The 20,544-nt window shown below is 42.2% G+C and overlaps 1 protein-coding gene across 1 annotated transcript in view; it reads left to right on the top strand.

The window, feature by feature from the left end:
- Window positions 1–20,544, top strand: part of dscaml1 (Down syndrome cell adhesion molecule like 1) — a 584,291-nt gene that overhangs the window by 441,786 nt on the left and 121,961 nt on the right. Inside the window, exons 15-16 of the mRNA XM_072593321.1 lie at window positions 1,564–1,731; window positions 11,673–11,743. Of these exons, the coding sequence (XP_072449422.1) occupies window positions 1,564–1,731; window positions 11,673–11,743 (239 nt within the window). The remainder of the gene's footprint in view (window positions 1–1,563; window positions 1,732–11,672; window positions 11,744–20,544) is intronic.

Below are 20,544 nucleotides of genomic sequence, written 5' to 3'. Positions count from 1 at the left end.
TTCTGTAAGCAGTTACCTTTAACCTAAAAGTCAGAGACTTTATCATTTGTGAACTAGTAGCTCTGTACCTCCCATGAATAAATTAAAGAACCTGAAAGAAAGGACTTGGGAAACAAAAGGAAATCTTCCATCAAATCCTGACAACGGGTGCCAATGAACGATATCATTAGTTTGTTTTTCCCCTTCATCCATAATCCCAGTGTTTGTGTGTGTGTGTGTGTGTGAAGGGAGTGTGGGTGTGCAGGCAGTGTGTAGGGGCGTGTAGAATTTTGAGTCAAGATTAGAGTGATGCTGGAAAAACACAGCAGGTCAGGCAGCATCGGAGAAGCAAGAAGATAAATGTTGATTTTCCTGCTCCTTGAATGCTACCTGACCTGCTGTGCTTTTCCAGCATCACTCTAATCTTGACTCTAATCTCCAGCATCTGTACCCACTTCTGCCTGCATATAGAGTTTTAATGAGTAGAGTTATATGTCGACAGTTCATTACTGTTTACTTGTCATTAGAGTCCATGTATTTGTAATAAAGAATTGTTCATGTTAAGTAGGCTCGGTGCATTAGGGGAAATGTAGAGTAATATGGGCAGGGGAATGGGTTTGGGTGGGATACTCTTCAGAGGGTCAGTGTGGACTTGTTGGGTCAGATGGCCTGTTTCCACACTGCAGGGATTCTATGATTCTATGAGAACAGTAACCTGGTTCCTGTTTCTTTTGTTAACCTGAGTCTATCAGAGAAATAAATTGGAAGTTTTGCATACTTTCATGGAGTTTTTCAGGAATTATAAGGCTTGATTTCAGTGTGCTAATAATTACACTTTCTAAGTAATTTACGTGAAAAGGATGTTGATCCCATCTCATCAAAGCTCTGTGGGATATTTATTCTGCCCTGATTTTGCAATGGGAAAATGAGCAGGAGATCTGGTTGCATCCCCATTCTATTGCATGCATACTGTGCTGTAAAGGCAGGTTCTTAGCTCACTGTCTCCTGATATTTCCTGTTTGCTTTAATCAGACAGAGGAAGCCTTGCTCAACAGTACACCTCACTGGAGATTGTGGATGGGGGAGGATGAAGAGAGGCTTCCTGACAGACTCTCCTGATGATTCAGTGCTGCTTTTCACATAGAAAATGGAATCAATCAATAATTGGAATTGACAAACATGAATAATTCGGCAGATTTGAAACATAGCGCTTAAAAGGTTGAATTATCAATGAGGGTGAATGAAGTAATTTGGAATCAACTGGAATTGATTGTAGCAATGAGCAGCAAGAGTTCTATTCTTCAATATACACACAAAGTAACGGTGATAGTAAAACAAAGTACCTCAGAATATCTTGGAGGACTTAATTTCCAATTTAATACTTTAAGGTCTAATTACTGTGGTGATGAAATCTAAAGTTGAAGCATTCTCTTCAAACTTTATGACTAAAATACCTTTTGCTCAATTGCTATGAGCTGTGAATGATTGTCTCTTTCAACCTTTTTTCGGTTTGTATGTACAGTCTCTGACGGTAAAGACATATACAAAAAAAAAACTAAAAATACTTTCTTTTTTCTTTTCCAGACTCCTGGGATTTAAAGCAGAGCACTCGGAATATCAACCCAACCATAAACCAAGCCAACATTGTGGATCTGCATCCAGCCTCTGTTTACAGTATAAGAATCTACTCCTTCAACAAGATTGGCAGAAGTGAACCCAGCAAAGAATTAACTGTGAGCACAGAGGAAGCAGGTACAATGTGTGACAGAGATAGAGCGACCATCTTTCACCATTATTAGATAAACAGAACATACAAACTGCAACAAACTGAACATCTCTGAGTTTGACTGCGTAGCCATTTTAATGAAAAGCAAAAGAGTTTGCCTCATTGGCCAGGCCTCAGTTGGAGCATTATGTTAACTCTAAGCACCCCTGTATCGGAATGAAGTTAAGGCCTTTGAGAAGCAAAAACAGAAATGGCTGGAAAAGCCCAGCAGCTCTAGCAGCATCTGTGTAGAGAAATCAGAGTTAACATTTCCATTTGGGGGTAGCACTGTGGATCAGTGGTGAGCACTGCTGCCTCATAGCACTAGGGACCCGGGTTCGATTCCAGCCTCGGGCGTCTGTCTGTGTGGACTTTGCACATTCTCTCCATGTCTGCATGGGTTTGCTCCAGTTTCCTCCCACAATCCAAAAGATGTGCAGGCCAGGTGAATTGGCCATGCTAAATTGCCCATAGTGTTCGGTGAATTAGTTAGGGGTAAATATAGAGTGGGGGAATGGGTCTGGGTGGGTTACTCTTCAGAGGGTCAGTGTGGACTTGTTGGGCCGAAGGCTCTGTTCCCATACTGTAGGGAATCTCATCAATCTCATTCTAGTGATCCTTCCTCAGAGCACGTGGACAGTTCTGAGGAAGGGGTATTGGACTCAAAACATTAACGCTGATTTCTCTCTTTCTCTCCAAGATGCTGCCAGACCTGCTGAGTTTTTACAGCAATTTCTACTTTCATTTGTGATTTACAGCAACAACAGTTCTTAGTGTATTTTTAATTAAGGCCTTTGAGAGGTTAGAGTCATAGAGTCATAGAGATGTACAGCATAGAAACAGACCCTTCAGTCCAACCCGTCCATGCCAACCAGATATCCCAACCCAATCTAGTCCCACCTGCCAGCACCTGGCCCATATCCTTCCAAACCCTTCCTATTCATATACTCATCCAAATGCCTCTTAAATGTTGCAATTGTACCAGCCTCCACCACTTCCTCTGGCAGCTCATTCCATACACGTACCACCCTCTGAATGAAAAAGTTGCCCCTTTGGTCTCTTTTATATATTTCCCCTCTCACCCTAAACCTATGCCCTCTAGTTCTGACTCCCCGACCCCAGGGAAATACTTTGTCTATTTACCCTTTCCATGACCCTCATAATTTTGTAAACCTCTATAAGGTCACCCCTCAGCCTCCGATGCTCCAGGGAAAACAGCCCCTGTCTGTTCAGCCTCTCCCTATAGCTCAAATCCTCCAACCCTGGCAACATCCTTGTAAATCTTTTCTGAACCCTTTCAAGTTTCACAACATCTTTCCGATAGGAAGGAGACCAGAATTGCACGCAATATTCCAACAGTGGTCTAACCAATGTTCTGTACAGCCGCAACATGTCCTCCCAACACCTGTACTCAATACTCTGACCTATAAAGGAAAGCATACCAAACGCTTTCTTCACTATCCTATCTCCCTGCGACTCCACTTTCAAGGATCTATGTTTACTCCGAGGAACTTGAAGCCCTCGACCACCTCCACCTCAGCACCATTGATACAGATAGGGCTGTATCCTCCATTCTGTGTCCTGAAGTTGATGACCAGCTCCTTCACTTTGCTGACACTGAGGGAGAGATTGTTGGCTTTCTCCCATGCTGCTAAGCTGTGTATCTCTTTCCTGTACACTGTCTCATTGTGTTTGAGATCCAACCCAGTGTAATGGTGTCGTCAGCAAACTTGTAAATGGAGTTAGACCAGAATTTGGTCACACAGTTGTGAGTGTATAAAGAATGTAGTAAGCAGCTGAGTACACAGCCTAGTGGGGCACTAGTTTTTGGGATTATTTTGGAAGAGGTGTTGTCTCATATCCCTACTGATTGTTGTCTATGGGTTAGGAAGCTGAGAATCCAATTGTAGGATCCAGTTGCAGTTGCATCTGCCACTTGAATGTTGTTCTGTACCACAATGCTTTGGTCAGTTTACTCATCCTCCCTACAGTCTGTGCTCTTGTCCACACCAGGAACAAGAACTTCATACCTATTGCACAAGGGCACTAGCTGAAGCTTGTCAATCTAGATTCTGGATCTCCCTACGTCCTTCATTCCCAGGCTCATTGACCATGGATCAGATTTAATGTAGTTAATCTAAGAGGTGGTGACTGCCTCCTGAAACTGGGTCCAGGTAGCTCTCCTCCTCTCTGATGTGTCACAGTGCCCGCAGCTTGGACTCTAGCTCATCAACTCTGAGTTGAAGTTCCTCAAGCAACCAACAGTTGATGCAGATGTGGTCACTGTGGATTGCAGCAGCACCCAGACAGTACAGCTGCAAAACATCCCCTGCCCAGCCATCTCTATTCTATTTTGTGAATTAAGTTGAATCTTGGTGTAGTGTGTAAGTTTCCAGAAATAGAGTCTGCAAATTGGTCAATTACAGGGGTCAACTGAAAGCTAATCTTGTTTCTACTTGCCACCTACAATTGCCAAGGCATTCAAGATTATGGGCAAAGTGCAGGAAAATGAGATCAGAATAGTTGGGTGGTTGTTTTTTTGACTGGCACAGAGTTGACGGGCTGAAGGGATTTCTCTGTGCTCCAAATCTCTATGACTGAGCTCTGGGTAATTTGATGTTCATAAGAAGCTGCATGTGGGCCTGATTTTTCCCTCTCCTTTGCTTTGATGCCACTGAGCCCAGTCTAATCCATCAGCTGTAATGAGCAAAGTGAACACACACCAGGGATCGATCATGGGATCCTACTCAATTGCATGATGTCATGCTATTATTGAGGCATGAATTTAGTTGCTGTGGCACTGGGGAGCACCTTGATTTTTATCATGAGTATTCTTCAAGCGGAACCTGTTTTTAACGAGCAGAGCTTGTTGTCATCTAGTCACACAAAGTGCCTTCCTTGTACGTGCATTGATGATGTGCGACCCTGCAAAATATTGGAATATCATTATGGCATTCCAAAAAAAAAAACTACTGATGAGCCTAAGTCTTGTGACCTGCTTGTGAGAGGGAACCTAGCTGTTGCTAGTGGCTGATGACACCATTCTTCACAGGTCTGAGGTGACTAGGCCATCACAGTCTATACACTTACATCCCACCATGCATTCTCTCAGAAGAGGGGAGAAGTTTTGCTAAAAAACTACACCAACTGGACGAAAGGAAAAGCTCTCCAACCCATTTTGACCACAGAACTTAGTCTGGAAAGTCATTTTGATCTTCATTAAAGTTCCATGGTCGAGAGTATTGTGCTGGAAAAGCACAGCAAGTCAGGCATCATCTGAGGAGCAGGAGAATCGACGTTTCAGGCAAAGTCCTTCATTCTGATGAAGGGCTCTTGCCCGAAACATTGATTCTCCTGCTCCTCAGATGCTGCCTGACCTGCTGTGCTTTTCCAGCACTACATTCTCAACTCTGACCTCCAGCATCTTCAGTCCTCACTTTCTCCTAATGTTCTGTGGTACCCACCTCATCGACATCTCTGCCCCCCCCATCCAGAAGCGATACAGTTCTTGTTTGAAGGAATGAGTGTTCATTACATAAACTGGCAGTCAGTTTCTCTGCTGCTTTTAGGGAGCTGCAATCTAGTATATCACTCCCATCTGGATTGCACTGCCCTCACACACGATCTTCTGTAGTCACCGTGTAGTTTTTGTTTTGAAGCACATCATTTAACTCTTCAGCTGATTATGTCTAGACTACATTGTGCTAGACCAAGTCTAGGTTGGCCCCTCTTTTCCTGCTGTCCATTTTGTCTTTAAAAAGAGATCTCTGTCTCTTACAGCTCTGATCAAACAGCTAGAATACTGGCATTTTCTCTGGGTGCATATCACCTTTTAGAGTTCTTTTTACTCTTGTAATTTAAAATACCTTCCTCCTGGCATCTAGTTTATTTCTGGCCTGACTCAGCCTGACATTGCAAACCCTGTTCTTTTCTAATCTATTTACATAGTTGAGGCGGTCTACAAATCTTTTTAGGCTAACTTCAATTCTCTCTAAGTAGGCTTGGCAACAGACAGGCCTTGGGTTCTATTTCAACAGCAGGGAGCTCTCCATGGTGCTGATTAAGTACCAGGGGAAATTTACCTGGATCTGTTGTTGTTAAAAAATGGCTGTTTGCCATTGTAAAGATGTGCTCAGGGTTGCTTAACATATTTATGGATTCACAGACTGGTTCAGTATAAATGCAGCTGAATCACTGTCTTAAAAGTGTAGGTTGTATTAATTGCCGTCAGTTTGTGCTTTAATGGGAAGTCACACCAGAGCAGCAGCCCACATCAATTATGAGATACATTTTGATCAATTCTCAACATGTCTTTGCACCAATTATTGCCCATACATCGAGTGTTATGTCTCAACTATTCCATTGCAGGAGATCATGGAAGGGAAGGGAAACTAGGTCCCTGAGCCTACGGGTGGCTGTTCCCAAGTCACCAGATCATCCCATCAGCTGGAGAATCAGTTGATGTGCTTCAAAACAAAAATAAATACTATTTAAAGGTTTCGGAATAAGTCAGAGGTGTAATTTCAGCAATGTGAAAAGATTTGCATGATTTTTAAAATTATTTCTAGGAATGTGAGCATTACTGACCAGCCTAGCATTTATTGCTCATCCCTAATTACCCAGAGGACAGTTACGAGTCTACCACACATTGCTGCAGGTGTGGAGTCACACATAGGTCAGACCACATAAGGATGGTATTTTTCTTCCCTAAAGAGTATTAGTGAAACAGTTGAGTTTTTATCATGGTCGATAATGGTTTCTTAGTCATCATTAGACTCTTAATTCCTGGCTTCTATTGCATTCCTTTTCCAACATCTACCAGGGTGGGATATGAACCTAGGTTCCTGAAACATTAGTTGTGTAGCTGTATAAATAGTCTAGTAATAATGCTCAAATTTGATGACCTGCCTCATCAACTTTCTGTGTCCCCGGTGACACAGCGCTAATGGTTCAGAGTTAGTTCGGTTGGTTCGGATTAATGCAGAGTGACTCCTGTTTAACATACCATACAAAGGGCAGCACATTTAATGATGCAACATCCCTCAGTTGTGGAATAGGATTTCAAACTTTAAGTTTATGATCCAGGAACAAGTACAACTACTCACATCCATCCATGAATGATCAATTGTTCTTTGAAGCATAATTCCCTATGTTGCTATGGTTGTATCACAAGTAGCTACTTTAATTGTTTTTCTTGGTTCTTCTATTAACTTGCAGTAGTTGCTAGGAGAACTTCTGTTGTTTGATACAAATATCCACCAGTGATAGCGTAGAGGCAGCAGGTGTTGAACTGCAAAAAATAAGTGATCCATTTAACCAAAGTATGAAATGAAAGTATTCTTTTAAAATTGGATCATTGGTGAATGGTGTAAGAATAGATAAGAATGCCGTAAGATCCTTTACTCTGCCTGTAAGCTTAATTGCCTTAGTGCTCTCACATTATTATTTCCAATAAATGTAGCAATGTAATCTTTGTTTGGTTTTAATATATTTTTCTCAGTTCCCCTTTTTTCCTTTACTTGCTTTCTTGAAGGTATTGACTTTCTTTATGTAAGATTCTTTGGACATTCTCTGGATTCTTAGCCAAAGACCTGTGCTTCAAGATTGAGTGTACATGCAATCTATTCAACTGTAGAAATAAGGCAGCTGAGGTCACCCTTCCTTTTATCCTGTGTAGACATGCACTTCCCTGAAGTTGATAATAGTTTCATTGGATAGAAACCAAATGCATACAGGCTGGCTGATTTCTCCTTCCCAATTCTGATATGCCATTGTTTCCAACTGCTGTATGGAACAGTTAAATGGAGTAGGTTCTATAACTATTGAAGCAGCCTCTTGATGTGGCTCTTGAACCAAATGTCACTTTGGTTTAAAAGTCAGCTTCCTCTTACCATTAGTGAAAGGTCATTGCTTCCTGTCCCAGTCCAGCACATGATCTGGGTGAATGCTTTTGTGTAGTATGCAGGGAATGCTGGACTGTTAGTGATGTTGTCCTAGGATAATGTTACACTAAGGCACCATCTCCCTGTTCAAGTGGTCAAGAAATATTCCATGGATTTTTTTTTTGAAGAAGAGCCATACCCTGGCCAACAATTATCCCTTAATCATCGCCATCGAAAGTAACTGTCTTGTTTTTACCACTGTTTCCAAGAATTTGTTTTTTTGGCAATTGTTTGAAAAAAAAAGGTGTCCTTAAATTCAAAGTAATTAATTGGCACTTTGGAAAGAGAAAAATGCTATAGAAATTCTGGTTCCCCATTCCTTTGACATATTCACCTTCTTCTCCCCCAAAGTTCTGAGTCCAATTAGAAGTTTGAAGATTGAAATTGTTGGATTTTTGTTTTGTAAGGCTGTTGAGCAATGCGAGGAAAAGGTAGATAAATTCAGTTGAGTTACAGATCAACCTTGATTTAACTAAATGATAGGGCAGGTCCAAGAACACCTCATGTTCCTGATATTCCTAATGGTTTGTCCATGGTAAGTTGGACGTTTTCTGTACCTACGTACAGGAAGCATGAAAAATGGATATATGACAAGCAGTGACAGTGTAATTGTTGCCTGCCTATCACAACTCCAGAGATTCAACCTGTCCACAAAGCAGAACTGTTAAACAGAGAGCTTTGAAGGCTGGACTCTGGGAGTTGCAGCCTCAGTCACTTGGGATTGAGCATAACTGGCTTCCACTTTAGTTCTGTGATTTCTAAATAGCTGCTATGTCCAAAGTACCATCTTTCGATTCTACCAAATGTAGGAAAAATTGTGCTCAAAGGGTTGCATAGAAGGATTGTTTGTGGGTTTGTGTGCTCCCTCTCTCAAATTGCTTCTGGAGATGTATCTTAACAAGTATGGAGGCTTCCCAAATGAACCTTCTCTATTTTGACCAGTCAGAAACAATGGTCTCCCATGAGATGGTAGACATGTTTGATGACATCTCGAAGTTCCTGCTGTCCTCCTGGGGACCTCTTTCTATGACTACACTCCAAGTAGAGCAATTGCATCGTGAGTCTGGCATTAGGAGGATCAGAAAAATGGATGAGTTAGACCAGAGGGTCTGTTTCTTTGCTGTACAACTCTGACACTATGTCTCAAAGGCCTACAGGATTCTCATGGTCCAAGCTGTTTTGACTTGCAAGCATGCAATGTTGCTTTAGTTGACTGAAATAAAAAGGAATATACTGATGGATTAAATATTTTGTACTTTGATCACTGAATTAAAATAGGGCTAGTTTTATTTTATTTGAATAACTATAGAGATACTGAAATGAGGTTTAAAAACAGGTGATGATAAATCCACTCAAATGTGGAAATTGAAGTTAATGAATGTAGTCTCTCTCTGTCAATGAGTCCAATTAATGATTTCCTATGTGGTTGAAAAACCAATTCAGTACAATTTTTGAAACCTTAAAGATAGCAATTTGGATATGCGAAGCAAAAAATAAAATTTATGACAAAAATACCTTGCATGAGGTTAAGTTTGAAGATTATCTGAACTTTGGGAAACATAAGTGTAAGCAGCAACTAGATTTGGATTTCTTGTAAGAGTATAAGTGTGATGGAACTCACATTCCAGAAAGCTTTACAGAAAGAAAGAACTTGCTTGTATAAAGCAAATTTCAAGTTTTAATGTGATGTAAGTTTTACAATTTAAATATATTTTAATAAAATCTATTCAATAGTTTGGATTTGAGCTTCTAGTACGTGGAGTTTGGTTTATGTGTCTGAAGGGATTTAATAATTTACTTCTATGTATTCTTGTAGCCATGGTGATTTCTTTCAAAAGCAAAACACAGTCGCAGAGAAGGCTGGGCACCTGTTTCTTGGAAAAAAGCTTCTGGATTTCAGTTGGCACATTTTGCAGAGCCTTATTAGCAGCTAGAAATGTAAAACAGTTGATCTTGATGAAAGAAGATGATTGAGAATTGTTATGAAATAGGCTACTTCAGTGTAAGGAAACTAGTTCCAATCCAAACTTTTTGATTACTCCTGTTTTACTGTTAAAATCAAATCTGCAGCTTTGAATGTTTGTATTTCAGTGAAAGTCTACCTCATTAATAACATGAAAGCAATTATCTATCAAACTAGATTACGGTCTAGAATCTAATTTGTCCAGTAACAACATCAGTTGGGATAATAATATTCAGAACATCCCAAAGTACTTCGCAATCAACCTAGGCTACTGTTGAGATTATTTACTTTAATGGAACTAGTTGAGGGATAAATGTTGACCAGGACATCAGGAACTGTTCCTGCATTTCTGCAATTAATGGCATAATTATTTTTCTTTCACTTCAACACGTAAATGGACCCTCCATTTATGATCTCATTAGAAAGTACTTCAGGCGACTGACTGTGTGGAGTTTTCACATTCTCCCCATGTCTGCGTGGGTTTTCTCTGAGTGCTCCAGTTTCCTCCCGCAGTCCAAAACTGTGCAGGTTAGGTGAATTAGCCATGCTAAATTGCCTGTAGTGTTAGGTGAAGGGGTAAATGTAGGGGAATGGATCTGGGTGGGTTGCGCTTCGGAGGGTCGGTATGGACTCGTTGGGCCGAAGGGCCTGTTTCCACACTGTAAGTAATCTAAAAAAAAACAGTGCAGTGCTCCCTCAGCATGACACTTATGTGCCAGCCTAGATTGTGTGTTTAGATCCTGTGTGTTTTGTGAAATGAGCTCATAGTCTTCTGACTTAGATTCAGGAATATGAACACTGCTGGCACTAGACTGGGAGATGATCGAAGAGAGGTACCTTCCATGTTCAGTTGCATATGCTCATTGCCTAAGCTTCTCCTTCATCCACTGAACTAATCAGAATACACACAATTTTCCAACATCTGTGTGGACGATTTGAAAAATTAAGCTTGAAATGCAGCATTAAAATAATTCATGTGACTGAAGTAATGATAGATTGAAGAAGAAAAGGTTGTTCTCTTCAGAGAGGGAAAGTTTGGTGAAGGTTTAATGGAAATACTCGAAATCACAAAGGCTGTAGACAGTGGGGATAGAGTCATAGAGTCATAGAGATGCATAGCATGGAAACAGACCCTTCGGTCCAACCCGTCCATGCCGACCAGATATCCCAACCCAATCTAGTCCCATCTGCCAGCACCCAGCCCATATCCCTCCAAACCCTTCCTATTCGACTGATTAGCAAGGTTAGATCTCATGGAATACAGGGAGAACTAGCCATTTGGATACAGAACTGGCTCAAAGGTAGAAGACAGAGGGTGGTGGTGGAAGGTTGTTTTTCAGACTGGAGGTCTGTGACCAGTGGAGTGCCACAAGGATCGGTGCTGGGCACTATACTTTTTGTCATTTACATAAGTGATGGATAGTGAGAAACTGTTCCCCTTTGGCAGAAAGGCTGAGTGTCAGAAGAGACAAATTTGACAAAAGATCCCAAAAGCAACATGAGGAAAAAAATTGTTCCATCAGGGAATGATTACAATCTGGGATGGACATGTTGAGGATGGGTTTCAAAAGGACATTAAATAAGCAACTGTTAGGAAAAATATTGCAGGGTTCTGGGGAAAAGGTGAAGAGACTGGGAATACTTAAGTTGCTGTTGTAGAGAGCCAGCACAAAGTTAAACAGAAGTTACTGGAGAAACTCGACACGTCTGGCAGCATCTGTATAGAGAGAAATAGAGTTAATGTTTCGAGTCCCATTCTGAAGAAGGCTCCCGGGACTTGAGACGTTAACTCTGTTGTTCTCTCTATAGGTGCTGCCAGACCTGCTGAGTTTCTCCAGCACTTTCAGTTTTTGTTTGTTTCAGATCTCCAGCACCCACAGTTCTCTGTTTTATTTGATTTCAACACAAACATGATGGGTTGAATGGCCTTGTCCAGTGTTATCAGTATTCCAGTATTTCTGTGATCATTATAGAGGATCCAGTGTACACCCCTAACATTACACCACCATTTTATCTTTTTCAGCTCCAGATGGGCCTCCTATGGATGTCATATTACAACCCGTCACATCCCAGAGCATCCGAGTAACTTGGAAGGTAAATTCATTCTTTGACCATTGTAAGCTGTCAAGGCGGTGAAATTTCAGGTCACTTCTCCATTTTAATCCCCCACACAAGACGCCTCTGATAACAATGTCATGTTTGTTTCAAAATCCTTTGTGAATTTTCCAAACTTTTCTCTGTGGAAAATCTTCCTTCATATTCTCCAGCCACCCGTAATGCTTTAGTGCCTTGCTCAGAATGTCCCTTCTTCATGTGTGAGTCGGCACACATTGCAAGTGAGCTTCTTATTCAACCATGGGGGGCATCATTCAATCCTGAACCCAACCTCAGTAGCTATTTCAAATTCTGCTGAGGTGAAAAGCCAGAAGGTGTCAGTACCAGGCAGGCATTGGACATTGAGATCACCCTCAGTCTGAAATAGGACCTTTTCAAGTTTATTTTGATCTGACCAGTTGCTGCACTTTCTCTCCTTTAAATGTAGACTGTGAGAAACTTTCCCAATGATCACCATGTGGGTCTAAATGCTGACTGTCTTTAACATGTTTGGTCATATTCAAGTCTAATTCCATTTTCACATTATGTCACAAACACACATATACAGCACACAGGGTGGTTTACAGGAAAATGGAGCCACATAGGAACCTCTAATGGGAAAATACCAAAACCTATCAAGTTTATCTCCTCCCATCTTGGTAGTTGCATTATAAGAGAATAAGAACATAAGGACTAGGAGCAGGAGTAGGCCGTCTGGCCCTTGGACCCTGCTCCACCATTCAGTAACATCATGGCTGATCTTTTCATGGACTCAGCTCCACTTACCCACCTGCTCATGGTAATCCTTCATTCCTTAACTGTTCAAAAGTCTATCGATCTTAAATTAGATTACTTACAGTGTGGAAACAGGCCCTTCGGCCCAACAAGTCCACACCGCCCCGCCGAAGCGCAACCCACCCATACCCCTACATCTACATCTACATCTACCCCTTACCTGACACTATGGGCAATTTAGCATGGCCAATTCACCTGACCTGCACATCTTTGGACTGTGGGAGGAAACCGGAGCAAACCCACGCAGACACGGGGAGAATGTGCAAACTCCACACAGTCAGTCGCCTGAGGCGGGAATTGAACCCGGGTCTCTGGCGCTGTGAGGCAGCAGTGCTAACCACTGTGCCACCGTGCCGCCCACCGGCATTTAATGAGGTATTTAATGAGGTAGCCTCAACTGCTTCACTGGGCAGTAATAATGGTTATTGATGAGTGAAAAGACCCAATGATTGTTGGAAGAGTGGCTTGTATTCATTTAGCACCTTCCACGACATGCCAAAGTCGTGACATTGTTGTAGTGCAGGTACACCAGCCAGTGTATGAAAAGTAAGCTCCCACCTTGTGACAATGACCAACTAAGCCAAGCTATTTGCTGAGGGATAGATTTCAGCAAGGGCAGTTGGGATATTTCCACAGGCCATTGGCACACTGTGCCATGTGAGTTTTCTCATTCACTGAGAGGAATGCCTGGATCTTAGTCTAACACCTTACCCAAATAACAGCAACTTCTGAAAAGTGGGAGAATCAAAAAGTGTGGCGCTGGAAAAGCACAGCAGGTCAGGCAGCATCCGAGGAGCAAGAGAGTCAGTGTTTCAGGCATGAGCCCTTCATCAGGAATGTGTTTGAGCTTATGCCTGAAACGTCGATTTTCCTGCTCCTTGGATGCTGCCTGACCTGCTGTGCTTTTCCAGCGCCACACTCCCTACTCTGATCTCCAGCGTCTGCAGTCCTCACTTTCTCCTATACCCTGGAGTATCAGCCAGAGCGAAGTGCTCATGTTTGTCGGAGTGGGAACTGACTCAATGACCTGAATTTATTACCTAAGCTGATCTTTTCTGTTCAAAGCCCAACAATGCTTGCTCTGGGTGAGATTGGTTAATGCAGCGTGAACCAAGGATCAAACCAAGATCCATCCTGATTCACATAATGCTGCTCATTAGGTGGATAGACCTGTATTGAAACTGTTACCCTTACTGGGTGTTATGGGAAGGTGGGGGTTAAGAGATTTGGGGAAGAGAAGAATTGGAAATGCTAAGAGAGGAAGTAAAATTCTCAAACAGTGAAAGAAGTAAAAGAAAGTATTAGCAGGTGAAGGTTGTCTAATTCATTCAAAGCATTTTTAAATGTGATCTCAATTAAATAAACTGAGGAAACTCAATAGGAATTGGTGAACAGAATTTATTCCACATGTGAATCTGCTTGGTAAATAATAAGTGAGCCACTGCAGAGTTAATTTAAAGTAAAACTAAAACAAATGTAATTTGTCTTTAGTGGACATTACAGGCTCAGAGGGCACACACATTCTTTATTAGATTGTGAATCTTTGCAGAAATATATGAGTTAAGATAGTGTTTGCACATAACCTGCTGGACAATTAAGACTGTGAGCATGTTTTATATCTGTGATTGCACCTTCGAAGCAAAACAAGCCAAATTATTTTTAATAGATCTTGGTATATTTGTAAAATAAATATAAACCTCCTGAGAAATTCCCTGATGTCTGAGCAGATAACACGTTCTTATTTATTCATTCACAGACTGTGAGTATCACTAACTAAGCCAGCATTTATTGCCCGTCCCTAACATAGGTTGAGAAGGTGTTGGTGAACTGCCTTAAATGGCTGTAGTCCCATAGTGCAGGTACCCACACAGTGTAGTGCTTGGATTTTAACCCAGTGATGATGAAGAAACAGTTGATATTATTTTCCAAGCTGTGATTTTGGTGAGTCACATTGGAATCCTATCAGGATCTGAGCAACGTAGGCTGTGGTGAGATGAATGGCTGAAACGGTGAGCTGTCTCGACACCAACAACATCTCACTGCATCTTGTATGATTTTCTCAAGCGGTGTGATGAGATTGGCACTAGGGCAGCAGCATGCTCCCAGTTGGTGCTTGTTAAACATCTCACTGACGGTCCAATTTGCCACAAGTTGCGATCTTACCGAACTCATGACAAACCAGTAATCGGCGAAACTCAACATGAAAACCGGATGCAGTTCTCAGCTGCTTCAAACCCGTGCTGGGCATCAACGTCTCTGGCACACTCCAAGGGCACAGGCCACATGCACCCCACCTCCATGGACATTGACACCAGATCTGTGCCACCCTCTCAGAACCCTCCTGTTATATCTCCAATAGATTTACAGGACACTGCTGCAGTTGAGTGTTACACCTTAGGCTTCATTGTAATGCTGCAGCAAGGACACTGTGCACTCAGATATAGGCACCCAGCTCAGAGACTGGACCAGGCTGTATTTCTACACTCTTTGCTTGCTGTCATATTGTTCACTCTCTCTGAGTCTACCTGGATGCTTACAGTGTCCTTGCTTTGCCTTTTTACACATTGACCCCTCAGTCAGAGATGCCAGGTTCATGTGGTTGTGGGTATGTTCGCCGAGCTGGGAAGTTGATTTGCAGACTTTTCATTCCCTGTCTAGGTGACATCTTCAGTGTCTAGGAGCCTCCTGTGAAACGCTGCTGTACTGTCTCTTCTGGAATTTATTTGGCTCTGTTCCTGCTGCTTCTGGTTACCGGTTTGTTGTAGTGGGCCGGTATATTCGGTCAAGCTCCATGTGTTTGTTGATAGAGTCAGTGGATGAGTGCTATGTTTCTAGGAATTCTCTGGCTGTCCTCTGTTTAGCTTGTCCTGTGATCGTTGTGTTGGCCCAGTCGAATTTTTGATCCCTGTCATCTCTGTGTATGGCTACTAGGGACAGTTGTGGTGTTTAGTGGCTAGCTGGTGTTCGTGGATGTGGATTGCTAGTTGTTTGCATGTTTGTCCTATATTGTGTTTGCATACCAGGTTGCATACTACTGTCCTACTGTGCCATTTAGCACAGACACAAAGGCAGGACATCAGCAGACTTCAGTTCAGGGAGATAGCCTTTGCTCAGGGGATCCTGTTGAAGGGCTTATGCCCGAAACGTTGACTGTCCTGCTCCTCAGATGCTGCCTGACCTGCAGTGCTTCTCCAGTGCTGCACTTTTCAACTCTGACTCTCCAGCATCCGCAGTCCTCACTTTTCTCCCAGGGAATCCCAGAACAGTAAACCAGTCCACACCCTTGTATGGGCTGGTCAGATTCAGGATGCTATCCACATCCAGGATGAGGGGCCCAGTGACGGTCTGCCCACCACCCAACGTGACTCTTTCTGTCCCACTGTGGGCTGCTTTCCTCCTGGAATGAGGGAGAGAGATGCAGGGATTAGTGGGTGGCACAGCTGTTATTGATGGCACAGATGAGGAGGTTTGCCAAGTGAGTGAGTAGACAGCATAGGGGGCATGTAGGGTGAGTGATATCACAGTTTGAGACGGGAAAGGACATGTTGGGAAGATGTTACATGTATTTGTGAGGGTGGCAGAGCATGAGGCTTGGTAAGTGGTGGGCCCAGAAGCAGAGATAGCGTGAGTGTGAAGGATCGGAGAGAAGATAGGAAAGGACATTGACCTTCTTTCCACAACAGTGGGCATTTCTCCATGTGGCTGAGCCTGCTGTAACATGTGTGGCAACCTCAGGCCAGGCTGGCATGATTGAGTATTGTGGCCTCTGCTGCTGGTCCTGACAGAAGAGGCAGTCTTGCCCATGCCCACGCAGGTCAGAACCAAGCTCTCTGGACTGGCAGTGTCTGGGTACACAATGGGTATTTAATTTTTGGCAGCAGCCCCAAGGATACCAGACAATTCTGGGATCTCCAATGAATGTCGAGGTGCTCTGGGAATGGTGCCCAGTAAGATTGGTTGGAAATCAGACGTGATACTTGCCACATTTATTGGCGTTTCAGTCGTTACTGAAACCTCACAATGTGAATCAATCCATTAAACACAACGCGACTCAGACTTTGAGAGACGATGTTCATATGCCCCCTGCTGCCCTCCTATTTCAAAGTTGTGGGTTTTGAAGGTGCTGTTTGGCAAAAGCCTTGACAAGTATATCATATAGAGGGTCAACAAATACTGGCCTTGCCAACAATGCCCACTTTGCAGAAAGTAAATAAATTGAAAACACAATGCAGCAAATGTGCAGTGAGTAAGTATTTGAGGTGCTGGATAGGGTGTTGATCCAGCATGCTGTTACAGCCTGGGTAGCATCAAACTTGATTGTTACTGGAGCTGCATTCTTACAGCAACTGATGATCTGTCACACTTGTGCCTTGTAGATGCTGGAACACTCTTGGAGAGTCAAGAGGCATTCTCAGCAGGTTGCCCAACCTCTGGCTTTCTCTTTGAGCCAAAGTATTTATGTAGCTAGTCCAGTGATGTTTCAGGTCAATGGTGACTCCCAGGTGGTAAATTTGGTAACGGCAATCCCTTTGAAATTCAAAGGGAAATAATTAGACTTTCTTGTTGGAGATCTGCTCCTGGTTATGCTACTGAATTCCATAAAGTGGGAAAACTCAATATTTCACTTTCCAGTCTCCACAGTGAGTTTATGTAGCAATCTTCCATTATAAATGTGGACAGTGGAATTTACATGTAAACATATTCACTGGACTGACACCTAAAATGATGGAGTTATCTTTACAATGAAAGGTTGGGCAGGCTGGGCTTACACCCATTGGAGTTGTGAAGAACTGGCTGAAAGGTGTAAGATCCTGAGAGGAATGGATGGTGGATGTTGAGAGGATGCTTTCCTGTGTGAGTGAGCAAGACAAGCAGTTTACAAGCAAAAGCTCTCCTATTTAAATCAGACATAAGGAATTTCTTTCTCTGCATCTGTGGATCTCTCTTATCCAGAGAGCAGTGAAGGTGAGATGTTTGAATATCTTTCAGGCAGATTCTTAACAAACAAGGGGGTCACTGGTTATCAGGGTTATCCATGAATATGGAGTTGAAGTCATAATTGTATCACCCATGAGCTTATTAAATGGGGAAGCAGGCTGGCAGAAGCCTACTTTTACTCCTAATTTGGAAGTTTGGAGACAGGTATGAGATTTCAAATACATGAGTCACCACAATCCCAGATGACTGTAGGTCTGTTCTCTCATTAAAGAGTGACAAGTGCAGGCAGTTTAACCTGAGGGTCGCATTGCCTCAGGCAAGGTATGAAGTTGTGAAACGGAGTGTTTTGCAGTAACTTCAGCGAGGACAGGTATTGACCCCAAGCTATTGGCATCACTCTGTATTATAAATCAGAGAGCCAACTGAGCTAACCAACCCCCAGCAAATCTATTCTATCTTAATCTGTTAAATAGATGCAATAAAGTATAAAAATATTGTCAAATCAGTCATGATCTCATTCAAAAGCAGACCAGATTCAGTGGGATATATTGCCTATTTCTGAACCTTTGTCTTATGGTCTATAACACAATTATAAATTAGATTGTGTGATTTTTGGCCATAGTTATAGAGTCATACAGCATGGGGAACAGACACTTCAGTCCAACTAGTTCAGAGGAGGTTCATGAGAATGATCTCAGGAATGAAAAGCTTAACATATGAGGAACATTTGAGGACTCTGGGTTTATACAAGATGTAGTTTAGAAGTTGGTGGGGGTGTGGGGCAGAATCTAATTGAAACATTCAGAATACTGAATGGCCTGGACAGAGTGGATGTTGGGAAGATGTTTCCGTTGGTCGGAGAGACAAGGAGCTGAGGGCACAGCCTGACAGTAAAGGGAAGACATTTTCGAATGGAGATAAGGAGGAACTTCTTCAGCCAGAGAGTTGTGAATCTATGGAATTCATTGCCACATAAGGCTGTGGAGGCCAGGTCATTGAGTATATTTAAGTCTGAGATAGGTAGGTTCATGAGTATCAAGGGGATCAAGAGTCACGGGGAGAAAGCGGGAGAGTGTGGTTGAGAAACTTATCAGGCTAAAGTTGAGGACTGCAGATGCTGGAGACCAGAGTCGAGAATGTGGTGCTGGAAAAGCACAGCAGGCCAGGCAGCATACGAGGAGCAGGAAAATCAATGTTCCGGGCAAAAGCCCTTCATCAGGAATGAGGTTGGGAGTCTCAGGGGATCTCTCCACCCCCGAGGCTTCCAACCTCATTCCTCATGACGGGCTTTTGCCCGGAACATCGATTTTCCTGCTCCTCAAATGCTGCCTGGCCTGCTGTGCTTTTCCAGCACCACATTTGAGAAACTTATCAGCCATGATTGAATGGTGGAGCAGACTTGATGGGCTGAATGGCCTAATTTCTGCTCCTATGTCTTATGGTCTTATGGCCTAACTAGTCCACACCAACCATGTTCCCAAACCTTTACTATTCATGTACATATTCAAATGTCTTTTTCACATTGCAATTGTACCTGTATCCACTACGTCTGGTAGTTCATTCCACCTACAGACCACATTCTATGAGAAGATGTTGTCCTCTTTAAATTGTTACTTTCTCACCTTAAAAAATAATTAGATTAAAAAGGATAAATGCAGCTTTGGAGTTTGGAATTGTCTTGTTACAATGCTGATCTCTCAATTCTTGAAAGATTTGGCTGAAGGATAATAAATGATTATTTTCCTCCAACAATCTATCCATTTCTCCATTCACAGGATTGGCACCTTCATCTTTCAGTTGCAGATTTTAAAATTTTCTGATTCATTTTTCACATCAAATCCATATCTTATCAAACACTGGTATTCTCACACAAAATGCAAGTTCATGTTTTGGAGATGCTGGTGTTGGACTGGGGTGTACAAAGTTAAAAATTTGCTCAAAACCTGCATGAATCCATGTAAGACTCTGTTAACTCATTTTTTAGATTAGAATCAGTCTAAACATTATGGTACAGACAGCACCACACAGGGGGCCAACACCTTCAACACATTATCTGGGCTGACACCAATTGTTAAAGTTAACTTGAGAATGTAACTTGTTAAAAAAAGTTTTGTGATTTACATATGAAAGAAGTGAAACTAACATTGTCATCTAACAGATGAGAGACTCAACAAACAATCCAGGTCTTTTTTCAATGTATAAGTTTAGTTCAATCACACTGTAAACTTATACTATAAATTCTGTGCCTTACAATTGTGTTCTCCTGAACCACCTGATGAAGGAGCGGTGCTCCAAAAGCTAGTGCTTCAAATTAAACCTGTTGGACTATAATTGTGTGATTTTTAACAAAATATGAGGTGTTTTCTTTGAAAAATGACTTACGCACTCATTTACTCAAAAGCAGGTTCAAGGCAAATATTTCAGTGGATATGCTCAATACTAGTCTACATTTTGTAATTAGTAACAATATATTAAAAGCGACAATTTTGTCATTGCTTTCAGTGGAACACAGCAAGGTTTTCTGGATTTACTTTGTTACAAAATGATTAAAAATGTAAGTAGTGGAACACTAATCAATATTTCCAGCCAGAGCAAATGAAGGAAAACCTCCTATTGTTGTAGTCTGCATTGTTGATGGCTTAGTGGTATTATCTCTAAGCTATTAACCCAGAGACACAGGTTATGTTCCGGGGACTGGTCTTCAAATCTGGCTGTGGTAGGTGGTAGAATCTGAACTGAATAATTCAACTTGTAACATACGGAGTTTCACATTTGTGTTCCTAATCTCCTGCCCGTTATTTAAGGAAGGATGATTAGGCCTTTTAGAGATCCTGCACTGCAAGACTTTTGCTCTGTTAAGATTAGATTCCCTACAATGTGGAAACAGATCCTTCGGCCCAAAAAATCCATGCCAACCCTCTGAAGAGTATGCCGCCCAGACCCATTCCCCTACCCTATATTTACTCCTGACTAATGCACCTAACACTATGGGCAATTTAGCATGACCAGTTCACCCGATCTGCACATCTTTGGATTGTGGGAGGAGACCCACACAAACACAGGGACAA

Source organism: Chiloscyllium punctatum, chromosome 23, assembly GCF_047496795.1.
Source record: "Chiloscyllium punctatum isolate Juve2018m chromosome 23, sChiPun1.3, whole genome shotgun sequence".
In the NCBI taxonomy this organism is placed as follows: domain Eukaryota; kingdom Metazoa; phylum Chordata; class Chondrichthyes; order Orectolobiformes; family Hemiscylliidae; genus Chiloscyllium; species Chiloscyllium punctatum.
Note: the sequence above shows the minus strand (reverse complement) of the source record. Positions and strands in the feature narration are given on the sequence as shown.